At 47.7% G+C, this 27,921-nt stretch overlaps 1 protein-coding gene across 1 annotated transcript; it reads left to right on the plus strand.

Annotated features, from left to right (window-relative positions):
• The first annotated feature begins 29 nt into the window (after positions 1 to 29).
• On the plus strand, positions 30 to 24,108 carry ZNF274 (zinc finger protein 274). The gene is made up of 7 exons (XM_047710765.1): positions 30 to 564; positions 1,287 to 1,413; positions 2,170 to 2,265; positions 17,049 to 17,531; positions 20,739 to 20,839; positions 21,958 to 22,108; positions 22,579 to 24,108. The coding sequence occupies exons 1-7, from the start codon at positions 532 to 534 to the stop codon at positions 23,484 to 23,486; spliced, it is 1,899 nt and encodes a 632-aa protein (XP_047566721.1). The 5' UTR covers positions 30 to 531; the 3' UTR covers positions 23,487 to 24,108.
• The last annotated feature ends 3,813 nt before the right edge of the window (positions 24,109 to 27,921 follow it).

Below are 27,921 nucleotides of genomic sequence, written 5' to 3' on the forward strand. Positions count from 1 at the left end.
CCATTGTGCGCCGCGCGCTGGGTGAGTGTGGCGCGAAATCTCCCGTCGGGGCTGTGCGGAAAGGTCCCAGAGCCACTCCTCGGGGTGTGCAGCCTCAGTCCATTACCAGCCAAGCTCAGCAGCCGGAGGTCGACTTTGCCTGCCGTCTTCCCGCCGCGGGGCCGGAAGGGGCGGTGTGGTTGGGGACTCGGGGCCCTGAGGAAAGCCAACTCTGCAGGCGTGGGGTCAGGGCGGCCCGACCCGCACCGAGCGGTGTGCGGATTGGGAAAGGGAGTAACTCCCTTTGGGTGGGAAGGTATGAGGAGGGTCTCCTCTCGACTAGGGGAAACGGGCCCTCTAGGTGTCGGGGAGTAGGTGGAGACGACCCTTTCAGGGCGTTTTTCTAGGTTGGGGTTATCATTTCACGTTGATAGGACTGCTCCTGGGCAAAGGAGGGGCCACCCCTCTGCGTAGCCCTCATACCCCTTCTACCTCCCAAATTCGACCTCCTCAGAACTGCCCACTCCCACGAGATACGTCGAGAAGGAAGGTATGGCCTCCGGGCTTCCGACGGCCTGGCTCCGTGTGAGTAGAGTTTCTCAGTCTACCCCTGGATCTGGGTGTGGGGGCGGTCGGATGGTAGTGGGATGCCACCTTCCTGAGGTAACGTCAGGCCCCAGAGCATCTTGGGGAGGGTTGAGAGACTGGCCGGGAATGAGACGCTGCTGAACGGATGAACCAAAGGTTTCTTAACTTTCCCAGAAAATGGTTAGAGTACAGGTTGGGGTCTGGGGGATTCTGATTTATCCTTTCTATTGTGGGTAGGCATGAGTAGGTTTAAACAGGGATTAAACTCACATTTTTATTTCAGTAGTACTTTGGCGTCTAAACTAGAGGGGATTAAGGGAAAACAGGAGGATGGATCCTTGACTGTGAAGGAAGTAGAGAGGCAGCACAGGCAGTGGGTGGGGGCTGAAGGCTTGGGTGTGATGATTCCGCTCTCAGTATTCCCTGCTAGGGGGTATAGACGCTAATGCCAGTATCGGAATCCCCGAGTTAATGAAAAATGGAGAGGTCCAGAGAAAGAAGAGCCCTCTCTGAACTCTCATGCTGTCTTCCTTGCCGTGACCTGAACAGGGTCAGGCTTGCGTTTGCTCAGTTTCAGACAATTGCAGGAACACTTGAGCCACCTGGAATGCATGCAGGTCACCTTGTAGACTGTGCCCTCACCTGCGGGGTCAGCCTTCCCCCTCATGTCAGTGTAGGTGACGACACACCGTGGCTGAACAGAAACCTGTGGGTTTTAGGAACCAGTGGCCTTTGAAGATGTGACCCTCGGTTTTACTTCAGAGGAATGGGGACTGCTGGACCTTGAACAGAAGTCCCTGTACAGGGAGGTGATGCTGGAGAACTACAGGAACCTGGTCTCAGTGGGTAAGGATGGTCTCCATGTCAATAAAAATATGCGCTTTGCAGCACGAATGTGGTGCCTCTGAAGTGTGTGTCTGCTTGGGCTCAGGTTGCAGGGAGGAGCGTGCAGTTGTCAAGGCCCTGGGGCCTGAGGGAGAAGGCTTTAATTTGTACCTGCAGGGAGAGGGCAACTTCACATATGACTTCTGAAGCCACCTAGTCTGTCCCTCAGAGGTTTTGAACGCTAGGGAGGTAGGTCTGTCAGGGATGTAGCTGACTGTAATGGATGCTCATTTATGTAACAGGAATTCCATAGGATGTGGGGTCAAGTGTTCCAGCAGTTCAGGAGTATCACTGGAGACTGATTGCTTCCATTTCTTTGTGGTGTGAACTTTTCCACTCTTAGGTTAGTGACTGCATGGCTATGGCACCCAGCATCATGTTCATATTCAGGGCGGAAAGAAGGGGAGGGGGCAGCCCTGATTAGTTCTCTTTTCCCACTTCCATATTTAGCAAGGGAGAAAAAAGCTTTAAGGTCCCCAGCTGACTTGTTTTCTTTGTATCTTGCCAGCCAAAAGTGGGCCCCATTGCTTCTTTTAGTGGCAAGGGAGTCCAGGAAGGCATGTAGCTAAAAAAGGGAATGGATTGGGTTATCATCACCACGGTAGACCAGAAGTCATGCCCTTGGAGGGAAGAATTCAGGGACAGCATGTGCCGCAGCACAAACGCATTTTCTCCTGAACACAGACCCCCAAGCCCTGTCTCTTTTCCCTTGGGCAGAACATCAGCTTTCCAAGCCAGATGTGGTATCTCAGTTAGAGGAGGAGGAAGCGCTCTGGTCGGTGGAGAGAGGAATTCCTCAAGACACCTTTTCAGGTGAGAACCAGGCTCACAGAGTCCTGGTAGGGAATGGGCTGACTGGTTAGTCAGGGACTGGTGTCTGAGAAAAGAAGATGGACAGGAGAAAACCCAGATGGGGTGGTATGAGGAGTAGCTGCAGACAAGCTGAATCAAACTGTTTTCCTCTGGTCTCAAGAGTCAGGGGTGTCCCACTTGATTGAATGTGAACTTGCTGCCAGTGGCAGGTTGGCCCTGGGGGCTCCATCTGTTCTACTGTTCTTTCACGTAATCACCAGTAACTGGTGTGTCTTTCCAGACTTTTCTTTATAGATCTTTGCAGGTAGGTATATGAACGTATGTTTATGACTTGGGGGTGTTATACTGGATACAAACAGGCCTGTTTCATTTATTTTAACATACTGTGTGATCCATATTTGATTTTTTCCTCTTGATAATCTTTCAAGTTGTTGGCAGAAAACTTCGTTGCGTACATTTTTTTGCACTTTCAAGTTTTTTTGTGTGGGTGGGTTTTTTTGTAGGTAGGATTTGTGAGATAGAACTTCGGAATCAACCAAGTAGAAGCTAAAAATCTGGTAGCAACAGATTGCTGTCTAAAATCCTTTAAAATGCCTGGAGCTCCTCAATTACGTGAGACCTTTTCCTGTTCATTGCCAGAAATTTAGAATGATCTTAAGGTTTTCAAATCTAATAGTATGTTCAGTTTAGTTCACATTTCTCTCATGAAGGTTTGCTTTGTTTTTTTTTTTTTTTTAAAGATTTATTTATTTATTTACTTATTTGACAGACAGAGATCACAAGCAGGCAGAGAGGCAGGCAGAGAGGGGGGGAAGCAGACTTCCCACCAAGCAGAGAGCCCGATGTGGGGCTTGATTCCAGGACCCCAAGATCATGATCTGACCCGAAGGCAGAGGCTTAACCCACTGAGCCACCCAGGCGCCCCTTCCCTCATGAAGTATTTTTACAAGTTTACAGACCATTTATATTTTTTCTTTTGTGAGTTATATACTTTACTCCCCCTTTTTTTCTGTTGATTTTTGGTTTTTGGGGTACAATATTTTGTTGGGAACTCTTAATTATGGGCATTAGTAATACAAATATCCCAGACAAACATTTATCACTACCTTTAAATTTAAATTTAGTCTCCATAAAGAAGTTTTATGATTCAGGTATTTTTCCTTTCAAATCTCTTTTTATTCCTATTCATAACACAGAAAGGAAGATTTTATAAATACTTTCTTGTGTTTCATTATTGGTTTTTGTTTAATGGCTGCACTTACATGGAGTTTCTTTATGTATAAGGCATGGAGCGTAAGTTCTGTCAGCACATTTTCTGACTAGATTCTTCCACTTATCAGAAACACCTTCTTTATCATAGACGTAACTTCCCACAGTCCTCATGGGTAGCAGGCCTCTGTCTTGGTCCCTTCTGTGTCCTTCATCTCGGTCTGAGTAAATATTTTTTTGCTGTATGGATGGTAGTTTTATAACAAACTTGGATAAATGGGAGCTCCTCTCATTTTTAAAAAAATTCTTTGTTGTTCTCAACCACATGGTTTACCATATGAACACTTAGCATCAGCTTGTCAGGGATTCATTGAGAAAATCCTGTTAGAATGATTGGATTTAGAATTCCTTGAGGCAGAATTGGTCTGTCTAGTCAAGATTTGACACAAGTAGGGTGCCTGGGTGTCTCAGTTGGTTAAACTACTGCCTTTGGCTTGGGTCATGATCCCAGAGTCCTGGGATCAAGTCCTGCATGGGGCTCCCAGCTCTGTGGGGAGCCTGCTTCTCCCTCTGACCTTCTCCTCTCTCATGATTTCTCTATCTCTCTCTCTCAAATAAATAGATGAAAAATCTTAAAAAAAAAAAAAAAAAAGATTTGACACAAGTATACAGAGAGATCTGCTCTCCTCACCGTGCTGTGTCAGGCCTTCTGAGTGCTGTTGGGCTTTCTGTGTGGTTGCTGTCGATCTGCTCATGTTAGTCTTCCTTTGCAATATCATGTAGTTGATCCAGATGAGCCTGGCATGCTGCTAACTTCTATTACTAGTTGTCTTACTAGTTTCTTACTAGTTTTTATTTTATCAGCAAGTATAAAGGAAGAGGCAACTGTATTAGTGTTTTGTTTTCTCACTTCTTTTGCCCAATTACATAATGACATTTCATCACAGCTGGTACTTCTAAAACACTGAAGCTGAGAGGGTGAAGAGTGCATGTCTGACCTAAATAGGAAAGTTTCTCAGCTTTGATGAGCATGTGCTGGACTCTGCTTTAATTTAAATCAGTTATATCTGGATAAAGAAATAGTCATTTAGTCCTTTCTGATAAATGATAGCAGTAGCCCCAGTTTTCCCTCATAGCCTTCCATGGTGATCATAGTGATTTTCTCCTTTGAACAGTTAATACAGTGACCTAATAAAAATAGAAGTGCCTTTGTTGTAACATGATGCTGACATCCACTGACACATCAGTATTCATAAATTAGGTGGGAGAGGTGGGTGGATTTCTTTCTTGTGGTTTTTCTTAGTCAACTTTTATATGGGGATGTGCTGACTTTGTAAAGAAAACTTGGGATGCTCTCCCTTCCCTTTGTTCTGTGTGTTCTAATGCAAGTGTTATTAGAACTACCAGCTTCTAGCTGTGTTCACCTATGAAATCTGCACCTGGTCCCCGTCTTTGGTGATGATTTTCTGTTTGCCACAACACAGACTGGCATCTCTTGTGACTCTCTGCCCTTCCTCTCCTGGACTCAGTTTGATGGCTCAGCATTAGTATTTTTTTCTTTTCCATAATCAGAGTCATTCCTTTCATTCCCTATGAATTCCAGCCATGAGCACAGGTCACTAGACTATACCTCCCTTGGAAGGTTCCCAGCAACACAGGCACTTTGTATCCACCCACTGTGGTGTCTTTCCTAGTTGTTCCCCTTGCTCTGGCCTTCCACAGCCCCTTCCTGGGTGGTGGCTCTGGTTGTGGCAGGTCTGTGTCTCATCCTCCCTGGAACTCAAGTCCTTTGTTGGCAAACCTTCCAGCTTTGGACTTCTAGATGATCTAGTAGTTCCTCTAATCCCGCTTCCTGAGGGATTTGGGGCACATCTTGAGAGGACTGGCTTAACAGGTGACAGGAGATTCTGAGGTGATATCCCAGAGCAAGAGACCATGTACAGGGAGGCTTACCAGGACACTTTATTACAGACTGTGCCTGAGGTAATAGGTGTTTTGTGCTTTGTCACAAAGAGTCCTTTGCTTGTTTTCCCTCCACTGCCTGTCCTGGTTACACCTCACAAATACTGTGGAAGTTCTCTTGGGTCTTACGTAGTACACTAACCACTTTGGTAGGGAACCAGAGATAACATAAGCCTTGCCATGCTGGACTTTGTAGTCTGATGGATTATGGCCTCTACAAACAAGTTCCCCAGATGCAACTCTGAACAGATAAGTAGTGGAAGGACTGAGAAGAAAAAGAATGTGATGTGGGGGTCATGGGGAATTACTACGCTAGAGGAGGTGGTTGTGGGGGCACTGCAGGAGTGAAATTTTAAGCCAGTTCCCAAAGAAAAAATTCTGCAGACATGTGAGTGGTGGTAAAGAGAGCTTCCAGGTACAGAGACAGTATCTGGGGTGACCATGAGAATGGCGTAAGCTTGGCACACTCAGGAAACAGCCACTGAGTGGGCTGGGAGGAGGTAGCTGAGGTATACTGACAAGCAAGCTAGGTTTGGCAACGCACACAGGGCTTCCACTGTGAGTAGAGTTTTGATTGTTACCAGGCAGGTGTGTGATGTGGCTTTTCAAGCACGCTTCAGGTGGTTATGAAGAAGGAACTGTAGCAGGGCACAGATGAAAGCAGGCCAGGGAGCCGTGGTAGGTAGCATCTAGGGAAGAGGTGATGACTCCTGCTCTGAGAATAGCAGAGGGGCTGGGGATAAGCCTGCATGGCCTTCTCCCAGTTCATAAGTGGATTCACTGGGGCCAGGTGAGTAGTGGCCAAAGGAAAGGAAGCTGCCAAGAATCCTTCAGAGGTGAAAGCTTCAGGGATTTCCTATGACTATTTGTAATGTATGCGTTTACCATATACACTCTAACTTAAAAAGGAGAAAAATTACTCTTCCTGAATATTTGGTTTTAGTCAGTGACATGAGGAAAACTGGTAAAGCATAAACTTCTGAAGGGTAGAAATAAAGGCTTTTTTTTTGTTTTTTCTTTGTTGAGGCAATTTTAAAGAGAGTAACATGAATGGTACAAAGAACTCCCCTACAGCGTTCACCTAGATTCAAGTCTGTGGAACTGTCCTATGTCCTGACTGGTTCTGTTAATGAAGTGTGAATGAGAAGGGACTTGGAGACCTCCAAGTAGAGGTTTGTGAAGCCAGTGGAATGCCCTTCTCTGGACTTCAGAAGGAGTCCTGGCGAGGCATAAAAACTTGGGACTCATAGGTGTTTGGAATGGCATGCTTTATTTACTGTAAGATGAGACCATCATCTCCAGCAGTGGTCTCTGCTATCACTGGTGTAGTGGTACCTCTTCCAATGCAGGGAACGGGGTTTAAGTGGAAAGCTCACCTTTCTGAGGCAACTCATTTTGTGTGGCTCTGTAGCTCTCCGTGACAGCAAAAATGCCAGCACAGACATTGGCTGAAGTAGAAGGGACACTGAGTAATAAGCGCTTAAGACATGGCATTCATCTTTTTTTTTTTTTTTTTTTTGAAAGATTTTATTTATTTATTTGACAGAGATCACAAGTAGGCAGAGAGGCAGGCGGTGCGGGGGAAGCAGGCTCCCCTCCGAGCAGAGAACCCGATTCGGGACTCGATCCCAGAACCCTGGGATCATGACCCTAGCTGAAGGCAGAGGCTTTAACCCACTGAGCCACCCAGGCGTCCCTACATGGCATTCATCTTTAAGAAGGCACTGATTGGGGAAGATGTTGTGAATATAAGGGAATGTGGACCACTATTTGATGGCACTCAAGTGTTTAGCCATCACTCTGTCCTTTCAAGAAAGTATTGCCACATGTGTGTTTTGGGAAGAAAACGATATAACCTAGATTTAATCTGTAGGAAAGTAGATCTATAAGAAAGCAATGGAATAAAGACACTATGTTGAAGGTCATGATTACATGACCTTCAGGTTTTACAGCCTTCAGATTACAGCTTGCAGGACATTTAATTCTTTGGACCTGTCAAGGAATGAAGCAAGAGAGATGAACCCTACAAATATGAATGTAGCAACACTCATAATTATTGTGAGCTTTAGCAGAAAAAAAATAATTTCTACAAGGAGATTATTTTGGGGGAGGATGAGAAGGAATCCTTTTCTATCTTTTCACCCTTTGTGTAGCCTGAGAGGACTCAGACTATAAAGCAAATGTGTAGTGGGTGTAGGAAATCAGTTGTTTTACACAAAGGATAATTCATTTAAGAATAAGAGTACATAAATGTGTTTAGTGTGAGAAAGCCTGTTTTTAGCTCAGCGTTTAAGGAAAGGCTCGCATGGGAGACTAATGTGCAAAGACCTTGAATGGAGGAAATTCTTGAGTTTTTTGACATGAGAATTCAAACAGGGAAGAAAGCCCAGAAATATTATCATAGCGGGAAAGGCTTCCGGCCTAGTTCACTTTGGTCTGACTTGAGAAAGCTCACACTGGAAAAAATAAAAACACAAAAAACCCAGTTGTGTCAGATGTGGTAAAGTTCTCACGCCAAATAATTAACCTCTGAGAACTCCAAAGCCGAGGGAATGTGACTGATGTGGTAAGGTTTCATGCACAGCTCTCTTACTCAACATCATAGCAGTCATACTGAAAAACACCTGAGAACGCGGTAAGCAGTGTTACGAAGCTTCAGAGGCACTGAACCCACTGGCAAGAAGTCCTTCAGTAGGAGTCCTCATTGTACTCAGCATCAGAGGACTCATATGAAAGCAGACCCTCAATGTAATCTGTGCAGGCAAATCATAAACCTTAGTTCCCACTGTATTTGACAGAATAGCAACAACAAAACAAAAAACGTACACTAGAGAGAACCACATGAAAGAATAAAAATGAAATATCTCATTCTATTTTTATATCAGATAAGCATGCAGAAGGCAAACTCTAAATAAAACTTTGGTGACGTAAGTATACAGATACAACAAAACAGATCTTGTCTTTCCCAGCTTGTTCTGTTATCTGACCTGAACACCTAGAACAAATACTAAACAACATGAGGGGAGTCGTCTTTTAGTTTCCCGTGTATGTTCCCAGTTGCTAAGACAATGACAGTCTCTAGCTCAGGAAACTGTTGGGAGAAGGAACGGCTGAAGAAACTAAAGAACAAGAGGATGTGGGGCGCCTGGGTGGCTCAGTGGGTTAGGCCTCTGCCTTCGGCTCAGGTCATGATCTCGGGGTCCTGGGATTGAGTCCCACATCGGGTTCTCTGCTCAGCAGGGAGCCTGCTTCCTCCTGTCTCTGCCTGCCTCTCTGCCTACTTGTGATCTCTGTCTGCCAAATAAATAAATAAAATCTTAAAAAAAAAAAAATCGGAGATTTTGAAGACAATGCCAGGCTGTGAAACAGGAGGGTGGGTAATGATACAGGGAACTCTTGAGATACATAATACCGTTAAGAACTCTGACAGGCTCACATCCTAGGGAGTGGGCCAAGAGTTTAGAATCTTGAGTGACTATCAGAACATTTTTGGCAAGAATTCAGCCTGGCAGAGTGTGGTCACATACTGTGCAACTGTTATTCAAGAAAACATTCTCTGTCACCTTCCATATATTTGCTCTTTTGGACCCATGTAATCTTGATCCTTTTACCTGGAAACTGCTTTGCCTGGAGTCCAGATGTAATTCCCGGGATAATTTCAAAGCCTGAAAATGCCTTTTAATGGATAAGAAGGACAGTAGGGGCACCTGGCTCAGTAGGAGGAACATGTGACTCAATCTCAGGGGTCTTGAGTTCAAGCTCCACAATGGTTATAGAGATTGCTTGAAAAAAAAAAAGAAAACAAATGAACTACGAAGCATTTTACTCCGGAAGTCCAAAGGAAGGAGGAAAGATAAATACGGTTCAAATACGTGAATCAGAAATGGAGAAGAAAAAAAAGGAACCCAAGCTAATTTTTTGGGAGGATAAAATGCAAAAACCAACTGATAAAATAGAGGATAAATAAAAGGCAGTTTAAAAACCTGCACAGGGGGACGCCTGGGTGGCTCAGTTGGTTAAGCAGCTGCCTTCGGCTCAGGTCATGATCCCAGTGTCCTGGGATCGAGTCCCACATCGGGCTCCTTGCTCGGCGGGGAGCCTGCTTCTCCCTCTGCCTCTGCCTGCCATTCTGTCTGCCTGTGCTCGCTCACTCTCCTCTCTCTCTGACAAATAAATAAAAATCTTAAAAAATAAATAAATAAATAATAAAAACCTGCACAGGGAAACAGCAGTACATTCAATAACGTGTAGTTTTCAGTATAATACTTTGTACAGCTGTAACAGAGTGAGCCAGGTCTGTGTACTAATGTGAAAGTCTCCAAGATACATATGTTTTTTAAATACATATAGTTTAAGATGTATAAAGTACATAGATGCACATAATATCAATGTCTTTAAGAAAATACACAAAAACAATTGTGTCGGTTATCACTGAATATAGAAGCTGGTAGGCTGTAATGGCTTCCTGAGAAGAAACTGGGTGGGAGGGTAAAGTTGCATTTTAAGAAATGTTGCCCATAACCATGCTGATGAATTGAAAATTGCTGTCTCCTTCCTGCTGTGTTACTAGTCCCTGACACAGTATAGGTGCCCAGTAATTGTTGAGTGTAGGAATGAACAAACAATAAAATGGAAAGATACCTGGAAAAGTGTAAGGTTGTCAAAATTGGTCACAGGAAAAATACTGAAGTTAACTTTATTAGAACAGAGTGGCCAGCTGCCTGTTACTGACTTGGGCAGTGAGTATTTTCCTACCTCTTGTTAAAAGATAATTTCCATGAACGTGAACAGTTTGGTGACAGAACAGGTTGGAATGTTGACAGATTCCACAAAGTATACATAGCACTGTTCTCACTAAAGCATAGAATAAGAAAAATATTAAAAAGGAAATACTTGTAATTCAACAACGACTTGGAAAAAAACTAATCCTCTGAAATAGTTTTTAAGAGTTAATCAGTGTGACAAATTATAAAATAATAGACTAATAGCCTTGGCTTATACCAGGAGTAGCCAACTTAAAAGATTTTAATAGGTTTTTGAAATGTGATCTAGGAATAAATTCTTTAAGAAATGATTAGGAAGGGGACGCCTGGGTGGCTCAGTTGGTTGAGCAGCTGCCTTCGGCTCAGGTCATGGTCCCGGCGTCCTGGGATCGAGTCCCACATCGGGCTCCTTGCTCATCAGGGAGCCTGCTTCTCCCTCTGCCTGCCATTCTGTCCGCCTGTGCTTGCTCTCTCTCCCTCTCTCTCTCTCTCTGACAAATAAATAAAATCTTTAAAAAAAAAAAAAGAAAGAAAGAAATGATTAGGAAGGGGCGCCTGGGTGGCTCAGTGGGTTAAATCTCTGCCTTTCGGCTCAGGTCATGATCTCAGGGTCCTGGGATCGAGCCCCACATCGGGCTCTCTGCTCAACAGGGAGCCTGCTTTCCTCTCTCTCTCTGCCTGCTGTTCTGCTTACTTGTGATCTCTCTCTGTCAAATAAATAAAATGTTATTTAAAAAATGATTAGGAACTGATAAGGAATAAAGTATTAAGGAATTTCTATTTGAAAAAATTGTAAGTGGGATATAGAATAGGTAGAAGCAATGACTTCTTTTTTTTAATCATTAGTTTCAGAGGTAGAATGCAGTGACTTCTTTTTGAGGATTTAACAAAGGCTAGAAGTGTATGAAGTCCCTTTCTTAAATCCTACCATCATTCCAGCCAGCAGCCTCTAGAGAAGTGTTGATGGAGCCATCCTACCAGTGGAAGCAGAAATGCAAGTCTCTGTCCTGGCTGGTCTGGGAAGAAGCAGGAATGTAAACCAGGTGTCGTCTTACCTGGTGGCCTGCACTCCCATCCTGCTCAGGCTCTCAAGTAGAAGGGAACTTTGTAGCAACAGCAATCATCCCATAATAAATTACAGGTGGGATCCAATTAAAATGCTAGTGAGATTTCCTATATTTTGACAGAAATATGGGAAAATCCAGACAGCTAAAACACTCAAATCACTCTTTGAAGCTGTGTTGAGTCAATAAATACTGCTTGAGCGCCTGGCAAAATGCCTTAGTGTTGTGCAGGGTAGTAAGGCCCCCTGTCTCCTTGGGTCTGCATTCCAGAGCAGCGGCTAGCATGTGGCTGATTACATGTAAACAGAATACAGTGAACTTAAGCAGTTCAGTTCCTTAGTCACACTGGCCATCTTTCAGATGGTCACTGGTCACCTGCTGCTAAAGACTACTGTGTTGGACAGTGTATCAAGAACATTTCTTAAACAAAGAGAGCTGCATTAGGCAGTGTTGTAGAGAAGGTAGAGAGTGAGTGATAATGAAGCAGATACTTCAAACTGGCAGTCAATGCCCTGAAGAAAAATGAAACAGTGGAATATGCTGGAGGGAAGTGGCATGGGTAGGCAGAACTACTTCAGAACTGGGCAGGAAGACAGTTCTGAGGAGGTGATACTTAAGAACTGGAAGGGGTGTCAGGTGAAGATGTCAGAAAGACTACAAGGCAGGGATGAGGGGAGTACAAATACCTATAGACAAAGCATACTTTGGCACGTTGTGAGAAGCACCCTTTGCTATAAAGGGCATAAAAGAACAGGGTTTGGATCCCAGCTGCTATGTTCCCAGTTGTGGCCTGGGCAGGGCTCCTAGGCTCTCCCAGCATGGATTTCTCCTTGTGTGAAGGACGGATGTTATTGCTTATGGGATTATGGTATGTAAAGCCTAGGTCTTGGAGACCTTCATATAACAGTAATTACTGTTACTCAAAGACTTTGATGTAAAGAAGATCATCAACACCTTTGGGAGGTCCTCTGAGCCTGGCTTTAGGGTTTTGAAGGCACAAGACCCAGTTGACATCCTCAGCAGTCCAGTGGGGTAGACAAACTTAGGTGATGGCATGGGGTGCCCAGCAGAGCTGAAGAGTGAGTGATGGGGAGGGGAGGAGAAAGGATGACGAACAGGGAACATTCTGGACAAGGAGGAAAAGGAACAGGGGAGTGCACAGAGATGAGGGGAGCTGAGATAAGCACTCTTCCTGACCCTGACCCCCAGCAAGTGTGTGAAAAGTCACTATGAGTTACTGTTCTATTTGTGGACTGGTAGCCTTAGGATACCAGATTAGTCATGAACTCTTGAGCACTGAGGGAGAGATGGCTTACCCTGGAAGGGAAGCAGCAGAGACAACATGGGAGAAGAATATTAAGGATGAAGAAAACAGCTCCCATCAGCCTTTCCTACATACTATACCTAATCACTTGTGTCTCTAATAAATTAAAAAAGATTAAGCACCTTGCCTAAAGGCTTGGGAATTTGTAAACAACTCACTAAATAGATAGTTGCAAGTGAGGGGACTAAATTACTCAAATCCCCAGCCCAGATCATTCAGCTGGGGGACTGGAAACCAGTTCTTGGAGCTGCAGTGGATAGACTGTTTCGGGTAGCCCCACGCAGACGAGCGGGTCAGTGAGTCCCACTATGCCCCAGTGAGTTGAGGATCCAATTCTAGCTCTGCCGGCTGGTGAACTTAAGAGGTTTCACTTTGTGAAGTGGGACGAACACTTCCTGGCAGAGACAGTGGTTGAGGGACGGTCTAAAGGATGAGCTATGAGCTTCGGAGGACTGCAGTGCCTAGAATGATGCGTACCCGCCAGCCTCCAGGCTTGAGGCCCGTCTCGTTTACTGCGTGGCACCCAGTCGGTGCTCTCCGATTACCCTGCAGAATGTGCTGTCCTGAAGCGCGGCTACAGCCGGGAGAGCGAGGCTGCATATGCACTGAGCTCTCAGCACCACAAGGATCAGCACAGTTCCCAACGTACAAACCTACAGGCTCTAAAACTTAAAACGGTAAGAGTTAAACATTTTTGAATGAGCATTGAGTTCAAGATCTGGAGAAATTGCCCTGGTGCCTCCAAGGGTAAGAGGAGGAACAAAATACATGATTAGGATTAGAGAAGAAATACGGGGCATGGAGTGAAATAAAAATCTACAGTTAATTTTAAGAGACAAAGTACTAAATAATCGCTGTGATTAACCAAGGAGTAAAACAAGTTTTAGAAGTTAGAAAGCTGGGAAGCATTGTGAAGAATGAAGTTTTTGTTTTGTTCAAGTCTACTGCACGATTATTGCTCAAAATGGTACCTGTGGCCCAGCAAGGAGCCGCTAGGGAGCGCTACCTCCCCTCGCGCCCCAATATCCCGTATCAGGGGCACTTTCAAGGTCCAGGACTGCTGGGAATTCGGGAACTTCCGTCCCTGGCTTCCTGAGTTACTCTAGGGAAATTTCAGGCTCTAAGAGCTCTAACTGAAAGGAAATACATGAACTCTGCCTTCAAATCAGGAATTGGGGTTGGGGTAGTGAGCCAACAGAAGTCCTGAGCACAGGAAGGTAATTAAACGCCAGACACAACGCAGGTGTAAACGAGTTGGAAAGGGAAGCCCCCCGATGAAATTAATACAGAAGTTTAGGGGAAGGGGTCGGAAAAAGGATATAAGCCTAGGAAAGGATGTGGCTGTGGCCAAGATTAAAAGCGCGGCCCAGGACGGGTTTTGCAACCTCAAGCGCCCAAGGCCCGTCCCGGGCGGCGGGCGCGGCCCCACCCATCGCGAGCGACTCCTGACCCCACGCTGACTCACTTCTCGGATAGCGCGCTAGCAGTCTCCAGCAACAGGTTTGTGAAACCGGTAAACCGAGGAACCCACAGGAGAGCCAAGGCTTGTAATCAGGAATTTGGAGGGGCTGCGGGGTGGGAAGCCCTACGGGAACGGGAAGGATTTCGAATCGAGGGCACGAAGATGGACTAGGAGTCCGGGTGCGTCGCTGCCTTAAGGGGAAGCGACCGCGCTCTCCCACACTGGCCCCAAAGGGAAAAAAAAGCGCAAACCAGCAAGGCGGGTGTGGAAGTTCCAGCTGCGTCCGCGCCGCCCCGGGGCGCGTCGGCCCTCGCGGGGGGTCGTGGGAGGGACCAGAGCGGAAGAGGCCGCAGCCGCAAGGAGCCGCCGCCCGGGCAGGGCTTGGGCCGGGCCCAGAGCCCCAACATGGCGGCACGGGAGGTCTATGTCGCGGAGGCTCCTGGGAGCTGTAGTGCGCCCGTGTCGGGCGAGTGACGCACTTCTGGGCCCGGCCGGAAGTTGCGGCCTGCGGTCTTCCGGACCGGGGGATGGGGCGTGGCTGTGCTGACAAGGTGTCACCGCGCTTCCCGGGGGGAGGAGGAGAGAGGCTGCTTCAGTCTCCCCAAAGCGAGCGGAAACGTGTGCTTGTGGCTGCGGCCTCCACCGGAGCCTCTTTCCCGCCAATGGGGAAGCCCAGCCGCCCAGCGCCGCTTGAAAAGTTGCTTGATGGCAGATTTGATCTGCAGGTGCTCGCGGGGGGCGGGGAACTGGCGGCGCCCGGGCAGGCAGCCGCTGTTCGCGTCTTTGACGAGTCGGTGGTTCTTTTTCTTTTTCAATAACACAGCTGCAGTGACTCCGTACCAGTAGCTTCCTGCTCTTTTTTGCTTCCCGTGGCAGCAGCTTTTCTGCGCTGGAAGAGTCACACTAAAATAACGCTTGCACGTGAATCCACAGTTTTCTTGAGCCCTGTTTTAACACCGCCTGTTTTCCAGTTCTGCTCCGTCGTGTGCTCTTTGTTCAGCGATGTGTTGTGCAGGAAGAACCCCCCAGGTGAGGGTGGGCAGAGGCTGTCTTCTGGGAGCCCGCTGCGAAGGAGACAGGGACTGGGGAGAGTTGCAGCAAGAAAGGAAGGTTCTCCCTGGAGGGCAGAAGGAGACACTGGCAGTCGTGACACAGGCTCTGGTGGTCTGGGCTTGTTGACACGGGTTCCAGTGTCACTCGCTCTGAATACTCATTCTCTTCGTGTCTTTTTTTTTTTTTTTTCCCCAAGATTTTATTTATTTGACAGAGATCACAAGTAGGTGGAGAGGCAGGCAGAGAGAGATGGGGATGGGGGGGCAGGAATCGGGCTCCCCGCTGAGCAGAGAGCCCAATGATCCAACGACTCGAAGGCAGAGGCTTAACCCGCCGAGCCGCCCAGGCGCTCCTCTTGGTGTCTTTACATCTGTGTTTCTCTTCAGAAAGCTCCCGGACCGCCAGTAGATTTATCTGATGAAAGTCCCCCAGCCTTCCCCTGGGCATTTGTTGCTAAGGCTTTGAGTCCACTTTGTTCCAGGTAGAGTTGTGCTAATCATGTGTATTGAAAACAGCAAGGGTGAGAGGGTACATTTTTTCCTAGACATCAGCCCTGCCATTTCTGTGTTTATAGAATCATAAATCTAATGAAAGTAAATTATAATCCGTGGTTAAATTTTTTCTATTAACTTTTTTTTCTTTCTTAAAGCTTTTAAATCCTTTAGTCAATTAGCATTTCTTCCTGGGAGTTGTAGAGAGCTTTCTTATTTCCTGTTGGCTCATGTTTCCTCCTTAGCATTTTAGGGCCATGCTGGAGTTCTGTTCAGTGTTCAGCAGATGGTCTTGTGAACTCTGTGCCAAGACAGAGCCCCTGACTTTCCCAGTCATCTTGGCCCCCATGGAGGCAGTATCAGATTCTGTTCCCTGTGCATGGCTGCAGACTTATACAGCATCACAGGTCTCTTAATCTTTCTTGCCTCTTCCTTTTTTTCCCCACTCTGTATTGGAATATAATTTATATACCATGAAGTTCACCTTTTGAGAGTGTGTGTTCAGTGATTTTCTTTCTTTTTTTTTTTTTAAGATTTTATTTATTTATTTAACAGACAGAGATCACAAGTAGGCAGAGAGGCAGGCAGAGAGAGAGGAAGGGAAGCAGGCTCCCTGCTGAGCAGAGAGCCCGATGCAGGACTCGATCCCGGGACCCTGAGATCACGACCCGAGCCGAAGGCAGCGGCTTAACCCACTGAACCACCCAGGCGCCCTGTTCAGTGATTTTCGTTATATTCACAGGGTTGCGTAGCCATCACTGCAGTCTAATTTCAAAACATTTTCCTCATCCTCCAAAAAATCATTTTTATTAGCCAACACTCCCCAACTGCCTCAATTCCCTATTTCCTGGGAACCACTAATCTATTTTGTGTCTGTGTTGGTTTCTTCTGGACATTTCATGTAAATGCAGTCATACCATAGGTAGCCTTTGGTGTTTGACTTCTTGCACTCAGCATAATGTTGTCAAGTTTCAGCCGTACTATAGCCTGTGTCAGTACTTTATTCCTTTTTACTGCAAAATAATATTCCATTGTGTGGGTATACCACATTTGGTTTATCCATTCTTCATTTGGTGGACATTTTGAGTTGTTTCTGGTTTGGGCTCTTATGAATAGTGCTGCTGTGAACATTCCTCTACAAGTGTTGGTGTTGACTTCTTTTTTCTTTTCTCTGGGAGGTATACCTAGGAGAATTCCTGGGTCATAACGTAAGTCTGTTTAACTTTTCGAGGAGCTGGCAGGCTGTTTTGCAGAATGGTGCAACATTCTGTGTTCCCACCAACAGCGATTTCTCCACATCGTCACCAACAGTTGTTGCCATTCATCTCTGATAATAGCCTTCCTCGTGAGTGTGAGGTAGTATCTCGCAGTGGTTTGGATTTACATTTCTCTGGTGGCAGATAATGTTGATGTGCTTGTTGGCCATCTGTCTGGCTGTGCTTTTTTGACTCACAGAGTATCCTACAGCTCCACTGGACCCTCAGTTTGATCCTCTTCCTGCTGGGAATCCCCTGATGAAGATTGAAGTCGTTGAAGTCCTCACACTGAACCAAGAGGTAGCTCGTCCCCGAAACGCCCAGATCCGGGCCCTCTATGCCGAAGATGAGGGCCTGAGCCCAGATGTGCTTGGGGAGCCCACTCAACAGCTAGGCAAGCAGCCAGCTGACCCTGAGGCCGCGCGCCAGAGGTTCCGGGGCTTTTGCTTTGAGGAGGTGGCGGGGCCCCGAGAGGCCCTGGCCCGGCTGCGTGAGCTGTGCCGCCAGTGGCTGCAGCCCGAGGCGCACTCCAAGGAGCAGATGCTGGAGCTGCTGGTGCTGGAGCAGTTCCTGGGCGCACTGCCCAGGAAGCTCCGGATGTGGGTGGAGTCGCAGCACCCAGAGGACTGCCTGGAGGCAGTGTCCCTGGTGGAGGATGTAACCTGGATGTCTGAGGAGGAAAGTAAGTGCAATGGAGGGGTAGAGAGACACTCCTGTGGGGGCATCCTGGAGGATGGGGAGAGGAGGAACTCAGGCTTCCTGGGAGAGCTTGGGGAAAGGTCATGCTGTTTCCATTTAGGCCAAGGGCATCTGCCTCCTGAACATGTTTCCGAGTCAGAGTTTTAGATGCTTCCTTGCTGAAGTACCTACCGTAGTCTCTAGGTCAGGGAATCCGAGAATGGCCTTATCCCTGGACCTCTCTGTGGAAATGGAGAGTCTCAGGCTGGAAGAGTAGCTTCCAGCTGGAGAGTCACAGCTACCGAAACCTTTGGGTAGGCTCTGGGACTACACTCTTTAACCAGCCCTCCCGAGGCTTCTGAGAGAAGCTTACGGTTAAAGCCTTCATTTTCTTCTTTTTGGGATCTTTTCTGTACTACAAGCTAATAGAAAATGTGATTTTAATCACGTAGGTATACTCCCAAGAATGCACTTTTTTTTAAGATTTTATTTTTTTAGGTAATTTCTGCACCCCACATGAGGTTTGAACTTACAGCCCCCAGATCAAGAGTGACATGCTCTACCAACTGAGCCATCCAGACACCCTCCCAGAGTGCCGTCTGATGTCATGTACTCAGTGGGGGCTGTGGATAAAGTGGTGACCAAGACAGACAGGACTCAGACTCATGAGCTCAGTAAGCCTTAGGTCCAGCAGGACTGATGGGAATTTGACAAATATGCATGTGACAAATACGGGGTTGAGAAGAACTCAAGGGTGCCAGCGGAGCTCCAGGAGGCAAACTGCTGTAGCCAACACCTAGTGTGGAGTGGAACTCAGAAGTGGGCAGGAAGGGGCACTTGGGTGGCTCAGTTGGTTAAGTGGCTGACTGTTGATTTCAGCTTAGGTCAAGAGATTGAGCCCCAAGGCAGGCTCCATGCTCAGCAGGGAGTCTGCTTCTCTCCCTCTCAAGCTCCCCTTTATCCCTCCCCCAATTATCTCTCTCTCCCAAATAAATAAATTTTTTTTTAAGATTTTATTTATTTATTTCACAGAGATCACAAATAGGCAGAGAAGCAGGCAGAGAGAGAGGGGGAAGCAGACTCCCCCCTGAGCAGAGAGCCCTATGCGGGGCTCGATCCCAGGACCCTGGGATTATGACCTGAGCCGAAGGCAGAGGCTTTAACCCACTGAGCCTCCCAGGCGCCTCCAAAATAAATAAATCTTTAAGAAAAAAAGAAGTGGGCAGGATGTTCCAGACCTATGAAGGGCCAAAATGGGAGCAGTAACAGTATAATCCAAAATTAGAGAGAAATTGAGTAGGTCTTTAGTAGAAGGGAGCAGAGGCAGGGCTGGCAGGCCCCTTGAAGAGATTTTTTATGTTGTCCTAAAGCAACGAGAAGTGTCACTCTAAAGCAGTGGGAACCACTCCATGAACTCTCCCTAGAGACATGCGGCATGGTCTGACTGCGTTTTAAAGACCTACCAGGTGGCAGCTTGCTCTGGATGGTGGACAGAGAAGGTCAAAATGAGAAGCAGATTGGCCACCAGAGCTATCACTGTGCCCTCCACATGGTGTGGTGGCTAGGGCAGGAGTGACAGTGGTGGGGAGCGCAGATGGGAGTACATGTGTAGGGTGCATTCGGGGGTAAGATGACATGAAACTTGATTTCTGTCCGGATGAGTTCCATGGAACACGGACACTGAATATATAACCTCACACACTGAGAGTGATTTTTCAGATGCCATTGACTAAACCGAGGGTCTTGAGACGGGGAGATTATCCTGGATTACTTAGGTGGACCCAAATGCAATCACAAGGGTACCTATAGAGAGGCAGTCGTGAACATTAAGGGTGGAGAAGACATATGACCCCCGAAGTGGGGTGACACGAGAAAGGGCCAGAAGCCAAATATTTTAGGTGGCCTCCAGAAACTGGAAAGGTGAGGAATACATTTTCCCCCAGAGCTTCCAAAAGGATGGTAGCCCTGCCAACACCTTGATTTTAGCCCAGTGAGGCTGGTGTCAGACTTCTGATCTCTGTAATCACAAGAAAGCAAATACATACTATTTTTAGCCACTGTTGTGGCCATTTGTTACAGCAGCAACAGGGAACTGATAGAGATGCCGAGGAGATAGTTGTAGAGCTCACGAGATGAGAAAGCGAGTCTGTCATACGTTTCACACCTTGGGATGAAGTCAGTTTATATCATAGAGGACGGAGCAGAGAGGGCTTACAGATAATTCTAAAAATCCTGCATTTGTGATCAGCAAGTTAGTTGGGACTCTCAATTGTGATTGCCAAGGGAGGAGAATTTACTGAAAAAGTCCCAGGGTGATCTACTAGCTTCAGACATGGCTGGTCCCAGGGCCTCCTGTAGTGTCCTCAGGACTCATCTCTCCTCTGTCATACTTCTCCTGGCCTCTGTCAGTTTCACTCACAAGCAAGCTATCTCCACGTGGGACCTCCCCACACAGAATTTCTCTTTCCTAAGTATTAACAAAAGCCTCTTTGGCTCTGATTGTCTAGCTGTGGGCCCTGTATTCATCCATGATCCAATCACTGTGGCCAGAAGGAAGAAGCAGCCTGGTGTGCCAGCTTGTGTCACTTAAGCGTTCCCCTTGATGGGGGGGGGGAGGTCATTATAGAAGCCCATGGACCAGCTGGGGACAGATGAAGAGTCAGGCATGAAGGAGCTGTGGTTGAAAGGGGGCTGTAAGGCCAGTTAGAGCTGTTTGCTAAGGTAGAGGAAACATGATAGAATTCTCATCAAGATGGGTATGTGTTATGAGAATAAATCCAGTCTTGGGAGTCAGAGGCCAGAAATGGGGTCTTTGCTTCTGAGGACAGATGTGAGGCCAGCTGCCGAGGCTAATGGAGAGAAGAGGCAGCTGCCTTGGAGGAGGGACTGGGTCCAGAACAGTGTCTGGAGAGGGAAGGAGTGAGATCAGGGGTCTCAGCAGTGGGGACACCAGAGCCCTATAGTAATATGGGGTGATGCATCCTGAACGATCCAGGTGTGGGGATTTGGGCACAGGCTGTGAAGAGGAGCCAGCGTGGGGACCTGAGCTGGTGAGGAGAAGGATGGGCACAGATGTCCCTGACAGCAGCAGCAACAAGATACACAACGTGTGCTGGCCGCATGGGTCCCAGAAAGAGAAATGGCTGTCATTGCCCTGTCCTAGAAGTAGCATCAAACCTGGCTGATCACCTGTGCTGATGTCTCCTCCCAGCATTACCCGGCCAGGACTCCACCTTCTCTCTTCAGACCACCGCTCCTGAGGAAGAGGAGGAGGAGCAAGTGACTACGTGGCCAGCGAAGGAACCACCCGAGGTGAGTGGGGAGTGCCACCTCTTCCTTCTTTGGTCAGAGCATCCCCTGTGAGATGACCTCCCCTTCTACCTCTCATCTCCCACCAGCCAGGCCTTTCAGAGTTTCTGATTGTGAAGGGCTGGACTGCCTTGCTGCCACCATGGAGACCAAGAAAGGGCACAGTGACTAGAAGTCAAAAAATTTGGAGGCAAGAGGGAGGGGCCAAGTATTTATAGACACTTAGGAACCCCAGGCAGGGGCTTGCAGACCATGTCTGAATCTGGGTGAGAACAAGAGAGCTCTTGTCCTTCAGAAATGCATATTTAGGTGTTTATGACAGAAAAAATTGTCTGGGATTTGCTTCAAAAATATCCCAGAGCCAGGACATAGGTGAAACAGTACTGTCCCTGTCTTGCTAACTACTGAAGCTCAGAGAGTGCGACTGAATGATGGTGTGTGTGACATTGGTCAGGACTCTTTCTGATGCAGGTGGCTCACAGCTCATTTAAGCATAAGGTAAACTTATTGGCTCTCACATAACAAGTGGTCTGGAGTAGGCTTCAGGCAAGGCTGTATCCAGGGGCTTCCTGGTGTTGAGAGAGGGGTATGTCTGTCTAGTCCTGGTCTAATGGTTCTGCTTTCTCCCATTCCTTCTCAAGCAGACTTTGCCCCTCATGGGCAAAAGACCTCCCACATATAGGCACAGTGCCATGGGGAGGCCTCTTCCTGCTGGAGTTCTTGCCAGCTCCCCAAAAGGACTGACCTCAGTGTAGCCTCTTGTTACCCACCCTCAAGCAGCCCCGGTCCACAAAGGCAGTTCCACCACATGTTGGGGGGGTATGCCTAGTCGGGGGGCTTGTCTCAGGGGCAGCCTTGTGTAGGGAGTCGCTGGGAAATGGTGAGCTGCACACGGGTGGGTAGAGTGGAAGCAGTTTGCTTACAGCACCTGTAGCTCTTAGTGAAGCAGGGACTCTGCCTCCAGCCTGGGCCCCACACACTGATTTTGTGAGAAGGGACTTATTGGCCTCTTATGGCCCAAGTCAGCTTTCTGTGCAAACAGGGGCACCCTCCACTCAGCAGACTGTTGGGAGGCCCCAGTCATCCTTCTTTCTGTCCCTGTCAATGACCCTACTGCTCAGCAGACACAGAATGTGGCATTGCAGGAACCAGTGACCTTCCTGGATGTGGCCGTGGACTTCAGCAAGGAAGAGTGGGGGCTGCTGGACCCGACGCAGAGGACTGAGTACCATGACGTGATGTTGGAAACCTTCGGACACCTGGTCTCTTTGGGTAAGGCTCTGCCCGTGCTGGCCACTCTAGCCTTCCAGGACTGGGAGCACCAGAAGCCCTGGGTTGGGGCTCTTGCCTTCTCTGGGCCTAGTGTGAGAACTGGGCACACCCCGGAAAGTTCCGTGCACCATCCGTGCCTTCAGCTGGCCCTGTGGACCTGGAGGGGTGGGCACTGTGTGGGTAGCAGCAGCCTCAGATCTAGTGAAGGACTGATTTGCTGCCTACCTTGAAGGCATAAGAGGAGTCAGAGAGCCAGGAGAGTGTTCCCAGTTCCAAACCCGTCCCCGGCCCGGTCCCCATTTGTGGAGCTCATGTTCTTCTCTTTGCTCCTTCATGCTCTTCAGAGTCCCCCCAGGCTATAGGACTGTTCTTGGGGGGAGGGAGCAGCTTTTGAATACTTAGCTATGTCATACTCCTAGCCCATTTAGCACTTTCTCTTTACCGTATCCACACCTTTTGGGTTCTTTTAGGGTGGGAGACTACACTGGAAAGTAAAGAGTTAACTCCGAAGTCTGACACTCCTGAGAAAGAACCAGCCCATGACCTGAAACTGGAAGAATTCTCAAGGGATGACACCTGGTCTCCTATGTCAAGAGATGTCTCACAGGGTGAGGCCCAGGAAGTCTCAGACACAGCACTGAAGGGGGTGGGGCCGACTGGGGAAGAAACCCTCCCTCAGAAAAGCTCCTCGTTGCGGGTGAACACTGGCCTTGGCACAAGCCATATTTCACTCCAGAAAACGCTCCCTAGAAAACGCTTGCGTAAGCGTGGCTCACGGGTTAAGAAGGTGACACGTAGTCCAGGTATAAAAATTCATCAGAAGGACCGCAAAGGGGAAAAAGCCAGAGAAAACAGTGGTTGTGGGAGAGCCTTCAGCCGGAGCGCTCAGCAGATCACATTCACAAGAATACACAAAGGGAGCCAAGTCTGCCGATGCAGCGAATGTGGCAAAACGTTCCGGAACCCAAGATATTTCTCTGTACATAAAAAAATCCACACAGGAGAGAAGCCGTACGTGTGTCAGGACTGTGGGAAGGCATTTGTTCAGAGCTCCTCCCTCACACAGCATCAGAGAATCCACACTGGAGAGAGGCCGTTTGAGTGTCCGGAGTGCGGGCGGACCTTCAATGACCGCTCAGCCATCTCCCAGCACCTGCGGACTCACACCGGAGCCAAGCCCTACCAGTGTCAGGACTGCGGCAAAGCCTTCCGCCAGAGCTCCCATCTCATCAGGCACCAGAGGACGCACACTGGGGAGCGCCCCTACACGTGCAACAAATGCGGAAAGGCCTTCACCCAGAGCTCGCACCTCATCGGGCATCAGAAGACACACAGTAGGGTGAGATGCAAACAGCCTGCCTCGCAGCCGTCCAGCTGAGCCGGGCGAAGACGGCGCCTCTTCAGCCTGACCCTGCCGAGTTACACAAACTGGCCTGAACCGTACGTGAAAGCAGCACTGAGTGATGATCTTAAAAGCAAAGGACAACCAAGGAAACCGCCCTGCACAGGAGTAAATAAGAAAACTGGTGGGGGGTTGTTGCTAATGAATATTGGTTGGGAAAACATTCAATTTTTCACTCACTTGATTTGCTGATACAATTTGGTCATTAAAAATGATAACAGTAGGGGTGCCTGGGTGGCTCAGTGGGTTAAAGCCTCTGCCTTCAGCTCAGGTCATGATCCCAGGGTCCTGGGATCGAGCCCCGCATCGGGCTCTCTGCTCAGCAAGGAGCCTGCTTCCTTCTCTCTCTCTCTCTCTCTCTCTCTCTCTCTCTGCCTGCCTCTCTGCCTACTTGTGATCTCTCTCTGTCACGTAAATGAATAAAATCTTTAAAAAAAAAAATGATAACAGTAAAACTCGAAAATGCTTATAATGTAAGTTTAAAAAGCCAGGTACCAAAAAGTCTGTGCACTGATATTATATTTGTGGTAAAGTATTTATCCATATGGACAAGGCCTAAAAGAGAACAAGGATAAATAAACTATATATTTCTGTGATAGAATCTGTGTGTTTTCCTCACCTATTAAATATCTTTTCATTAATAATTTCATATTTATAGTAAGCAGCACGAAAACAAAACATTGTCAGACCAATTCTAGAAGACTCTGTGCAAGGCTGCAGTGCCTCTGGCCCAAGATTCCAAATGAGGTAAAATGAGTGGGTCATTCTGATCCTTAGAACATCATCAACATGCAGGGAGGGAATGTTAGGTTCAGGGAATGGGAGCCTTGAACAACCACTGAAGGCCTAGAGGAAAGGAAACCCCAGGCCAGTGTGGGAACACCCCGGGAATGTTCATTCACTTCACACATCCACTTTTCCCACAGGACTCCTTCAAGGGAAGGAATTACCCTGGCTGGATGCTCATCACCAAGTTAAGGAAACTGGTAGCATTAGGGCATGTGTTCGATGCCCACATTTCACATTTTACCTGAAAGGACAGATTAAAAGCCTTTCTCCAGGTCACACAGCCTGTAACCTGCAGCCCATCCCACCCCTTGCTCTACAACTCCACCTCTGCTCTCTTGAGTTGTGCATAATATTTCAATACATGTTTAAAATTCTGGGTCAGATACTGAACTTGTGCTTACCAGACATTGGCTGAATGCTGCTGGGCACACCTCTGGAGACCGTGTCAGCCCATGCTGACAAGGATGAGGCACAGTCATGCCTTCTGGAATGAGAGTACCTCACTCCTTTCTCTACAGGAATGAACAGACCCTGGGGAGAGACCAGAAAGAGAGCCAGGAGGCCAGGTGCCTGGAGACTAGTGATGGCACGCCCGCTGTCCTATTGCCCTTCATGCATCAGGCACGCGCTTAGGGCTGCTATATCACATTTAAACATATTCACACGTTCACATCTTCGAGAGATGAACTATCTGGGGGCTGGAGAATTTACCAGGGCTTGCTGTCCGCCCTCCCCTGGAGACCTTTCCGGAGGGGGAGAGCAGTTGTTTTTTTTTTTTTTTTAAGATTTTATTTATTTGACAGAGATCACAAGTAGGCAGAGAAGCAGGCAGAGAGAGAGGAGGAAGCAGACCCCACGCTGAGCAGAGAGCCCGATGCGGGGCTCGATCCCAGGACCCTGCGACCACAATCCCAGCCATGATCCCAGCCGAAGGCAGAGGCCTCAACCCACTGAGCCACCCAGGCACTCCGAGAGAGCAGTTTTGTTTTTTCTTTTTTTAAAGATTTTATTTGTTTATTTGACAGAGATTACAAGTAGGCAGAGAGGCAGTCAGAGAGAGAAGGAAGCAGGCTCCCTGCTGAGCAGAGAGGCCGATGCGGGGCTCGATCCCAGGACCCTGGGATCATGACCTGAGCTGAAGGCAGAGGCTTTAACCCACTGAGCCACCCAGGTGCCCCGAGAGAGAGTTTTCAATGGAGAATATCAGCAGTTCCTTTTCCAAGTCCTGGTGATGCAGGGATGTCTGTTTACCTTGGGAGTGGCCTCACCGTGATGCCCAGTGTCCACTGGTGAAGGCCATAACCTTATCCTCAAACAAGGTCAGTTCATCCTGAAATGGCATATACTGATTTGTTGCCAGAAGATGGTCTCTGAAGGAGGTAAGCTAACTGCTTTCACATCTGTGCTGGTTTCAGATATGGCTACAAATGCTTTGCCTTTCCTCCAGTCCTAGAATCTGGTTGGTCTTGTGACTGCTTCCATTCATAGCGTTGGCAGAAGTCACACTGTGTAACTTCCATGAGATGAGGCCATTAAGGGTGCTGGGGTTTTCTGTTTCCTCAGGGAAATAAGAGGCGGTATTGTCTGCTGGAACTGGGACAAGGCTACATGATGTTGGGTGGCGGATGAGGAGAGGAGAAATCATCCCCTCAGGGTGAACAGATGAGGGGGAGCTTGCCTAGAAGCTCAGCCAGGGCCCCTGAGGTTTGGAGTCACTTACTGAAAATGACCAAGTTGGAAATCCCGTTGGCTGCTTTAGAAGGCCAGAGAAATTCCTCTCTGAAGTGAATGGGAGAATTCCCACTTTCCTTAAAGTAGGACGAGTTGATGCAGGATTCGAATATACTAAGGTGGTGGTTCCCCATCTTTTCCCACCCACACATAATTCATAGCAGCAGCACCCACAGTTACATTCACAAGTTTGTCATCAGGGCTCAGGGTGTCTGAATCTCCTGGGGGGTCACAGGAGGCAGAGTGACGGCCTCACAGATGTCCACTGCTAGTCCCCAGAACCTGTGAAAATGGTACTTCACAAGGCCAGAGGGACTTTGCAGATGTGATCGATTATGTTAGGATTTGGAAACAGGGAGATCATCCTGGATTATCCCATAAGCCCAGTGTCATCACAAGGGTCGGTACAAGAGGGAGACAGGAGTGTCCAAGTAAGAGAGGAAGATACGATGACAAAAGCAGGGGTTGGAGTGATGCAGGTCCATAAGCCAAGGAATGTGAGTGGCTTCTAGAGGTCGGTAAAGGCAAGGAAATGGACTCATTTCCTAGAGCCTTCAGAATGAACACAGTCTTGGAGATACCTTGATTTCAGGCCAGTTATAGACTTCTGACCTCCAGGATGGTAAAATAACAAATCTGTATTTTTCAAACCACTAATTTTGTGGTATTTTGTTTCTGCAATGATAGCAAACTAAAGCACAGGGTATATGTGATTTCCCAGTTTCTACATATGGGTGCTGATCTGCACCCTAAGGGATGGTATATCTCAGCGGAAAGCACTGGATCTGCGGGAGGGAATGGGATAGACACTGTGCCCTGGATTGGCAATCTGAAAGGAACTAGTGCTTTGGTTCAGGTGGAATGACTCTTAGTTCTCACAGAAATGCAGAGATTGGTTAGGGAGGAAGTCTAACAGTCGGAATGAGTGGGATGCTCAGACTTTTTTGGTGAGCTTGGGACAAGGACTGTTGTCTGCTAGAAAAGGGTACAAACATAACGTCTGGGGGAGAGGCAGCTGCACTTGCAGAAGTGGATGAGGTAGAATTATGAGTCATTTGAAGGCTGGAGAAAATGGTCCAGTTCACAAACTGAGACCTGGCTTTCCTCAGAGCCTTGGATCACAACATAGAAGCAACCGTATTACTCTTCAGAGCTGGCATTTAATGATAGCCAACAATCTGGACAACCATCAGAGCCCCTGCTTGGTTTTAGTATCTTCTTTGTGCCCACATTAACCTGGACAGGTCGGCAGTATTCCTCCTGAATTGTGGGTGAACGGAAGGAAACTCAGCAAGTTGTTCAAAGAGATAGAAGTAGAAGTGGCAGACAGGGAGATCTACATGCTTTTGGTCACTTGCTCAACAAACAGTCCTTAAATGCCTGGAAAAAAAAAATTCAAAGGCCACATGAGAATCATCCATCTGCCTCCAGGGACTTCAGTTATATTCAGAAAAATATGGCCAATGGAAGATCATAAAAGAGGGGCACCTCGGGGGCTCAGTTGGTTAAGTATCTGCCTTTGGCTCAGGTCATGACCACAGGGCCCTGGGATGGAGCCCCGCATGAGCTCACTGGTCATTGGGGAGCCTGCTTCTCCTTCTGCCTCCCCCCAACTCTCTTAAAAAAGAAAACATGGAGTGCCTGAGTGGCTTAATCACTTGGGCATCTGACTCTTGATTTTGGCTCAGGTCATGATCTCAGGGTCATGGGATTAAGCCCCAAGTCAGGCTCCGTATTCAGCGTGCAGCATTCTTGAGATTCTCTTCCTCTCCCCTTGCCCTTGTCCCTGATGCTCGCACATGCATGTGCATACTGTCTCTCTCTCTCTCTCTCTCAAATAAATCAATAAATCTTTCAAAAAAATAATCAAAATGAGAACACAACAAAATAA

This window comes from Lutra lutra, chromosome 17 (assembly GCF_902655055.1).
Source record: "Lutra lutra chromosome 17, mLutLut1.2, whole genome shotgun sequence".
Taxonomy (NCBI): Eukaryota; Metazoa; Chordata; class Mammalia; order Carnivora; family Mustelidae; genus Lutra; species Lutra lutra.

What these genes read in the sequence shown, in the direction of transcription:
- ZNF274 (XM_047710765.1), top strand. Translation starts at nt 532, where the DNA reads ATGGCCTCCGGGCTTCCGACGGCCTGGCTCCGT. An exon ending in CAGGAACCTGGTCTCAGTGG is followed by an intron (nt 1,414 to 2,169) that starts GTAAGGATGGTC and finishes TCCCTTGGGCAG; the next exon opens with AACATCAGCTTTCCAAGCCA. An exon ending in CAGCGAAGGAACCACCCGAG is followed by an intron (nt 20,840 to 21,957) that starts GTGAGTGGGGAG and finishes CCTACTGCTCAG; the next exon opens with CAGACACAGAATGTGGCATT.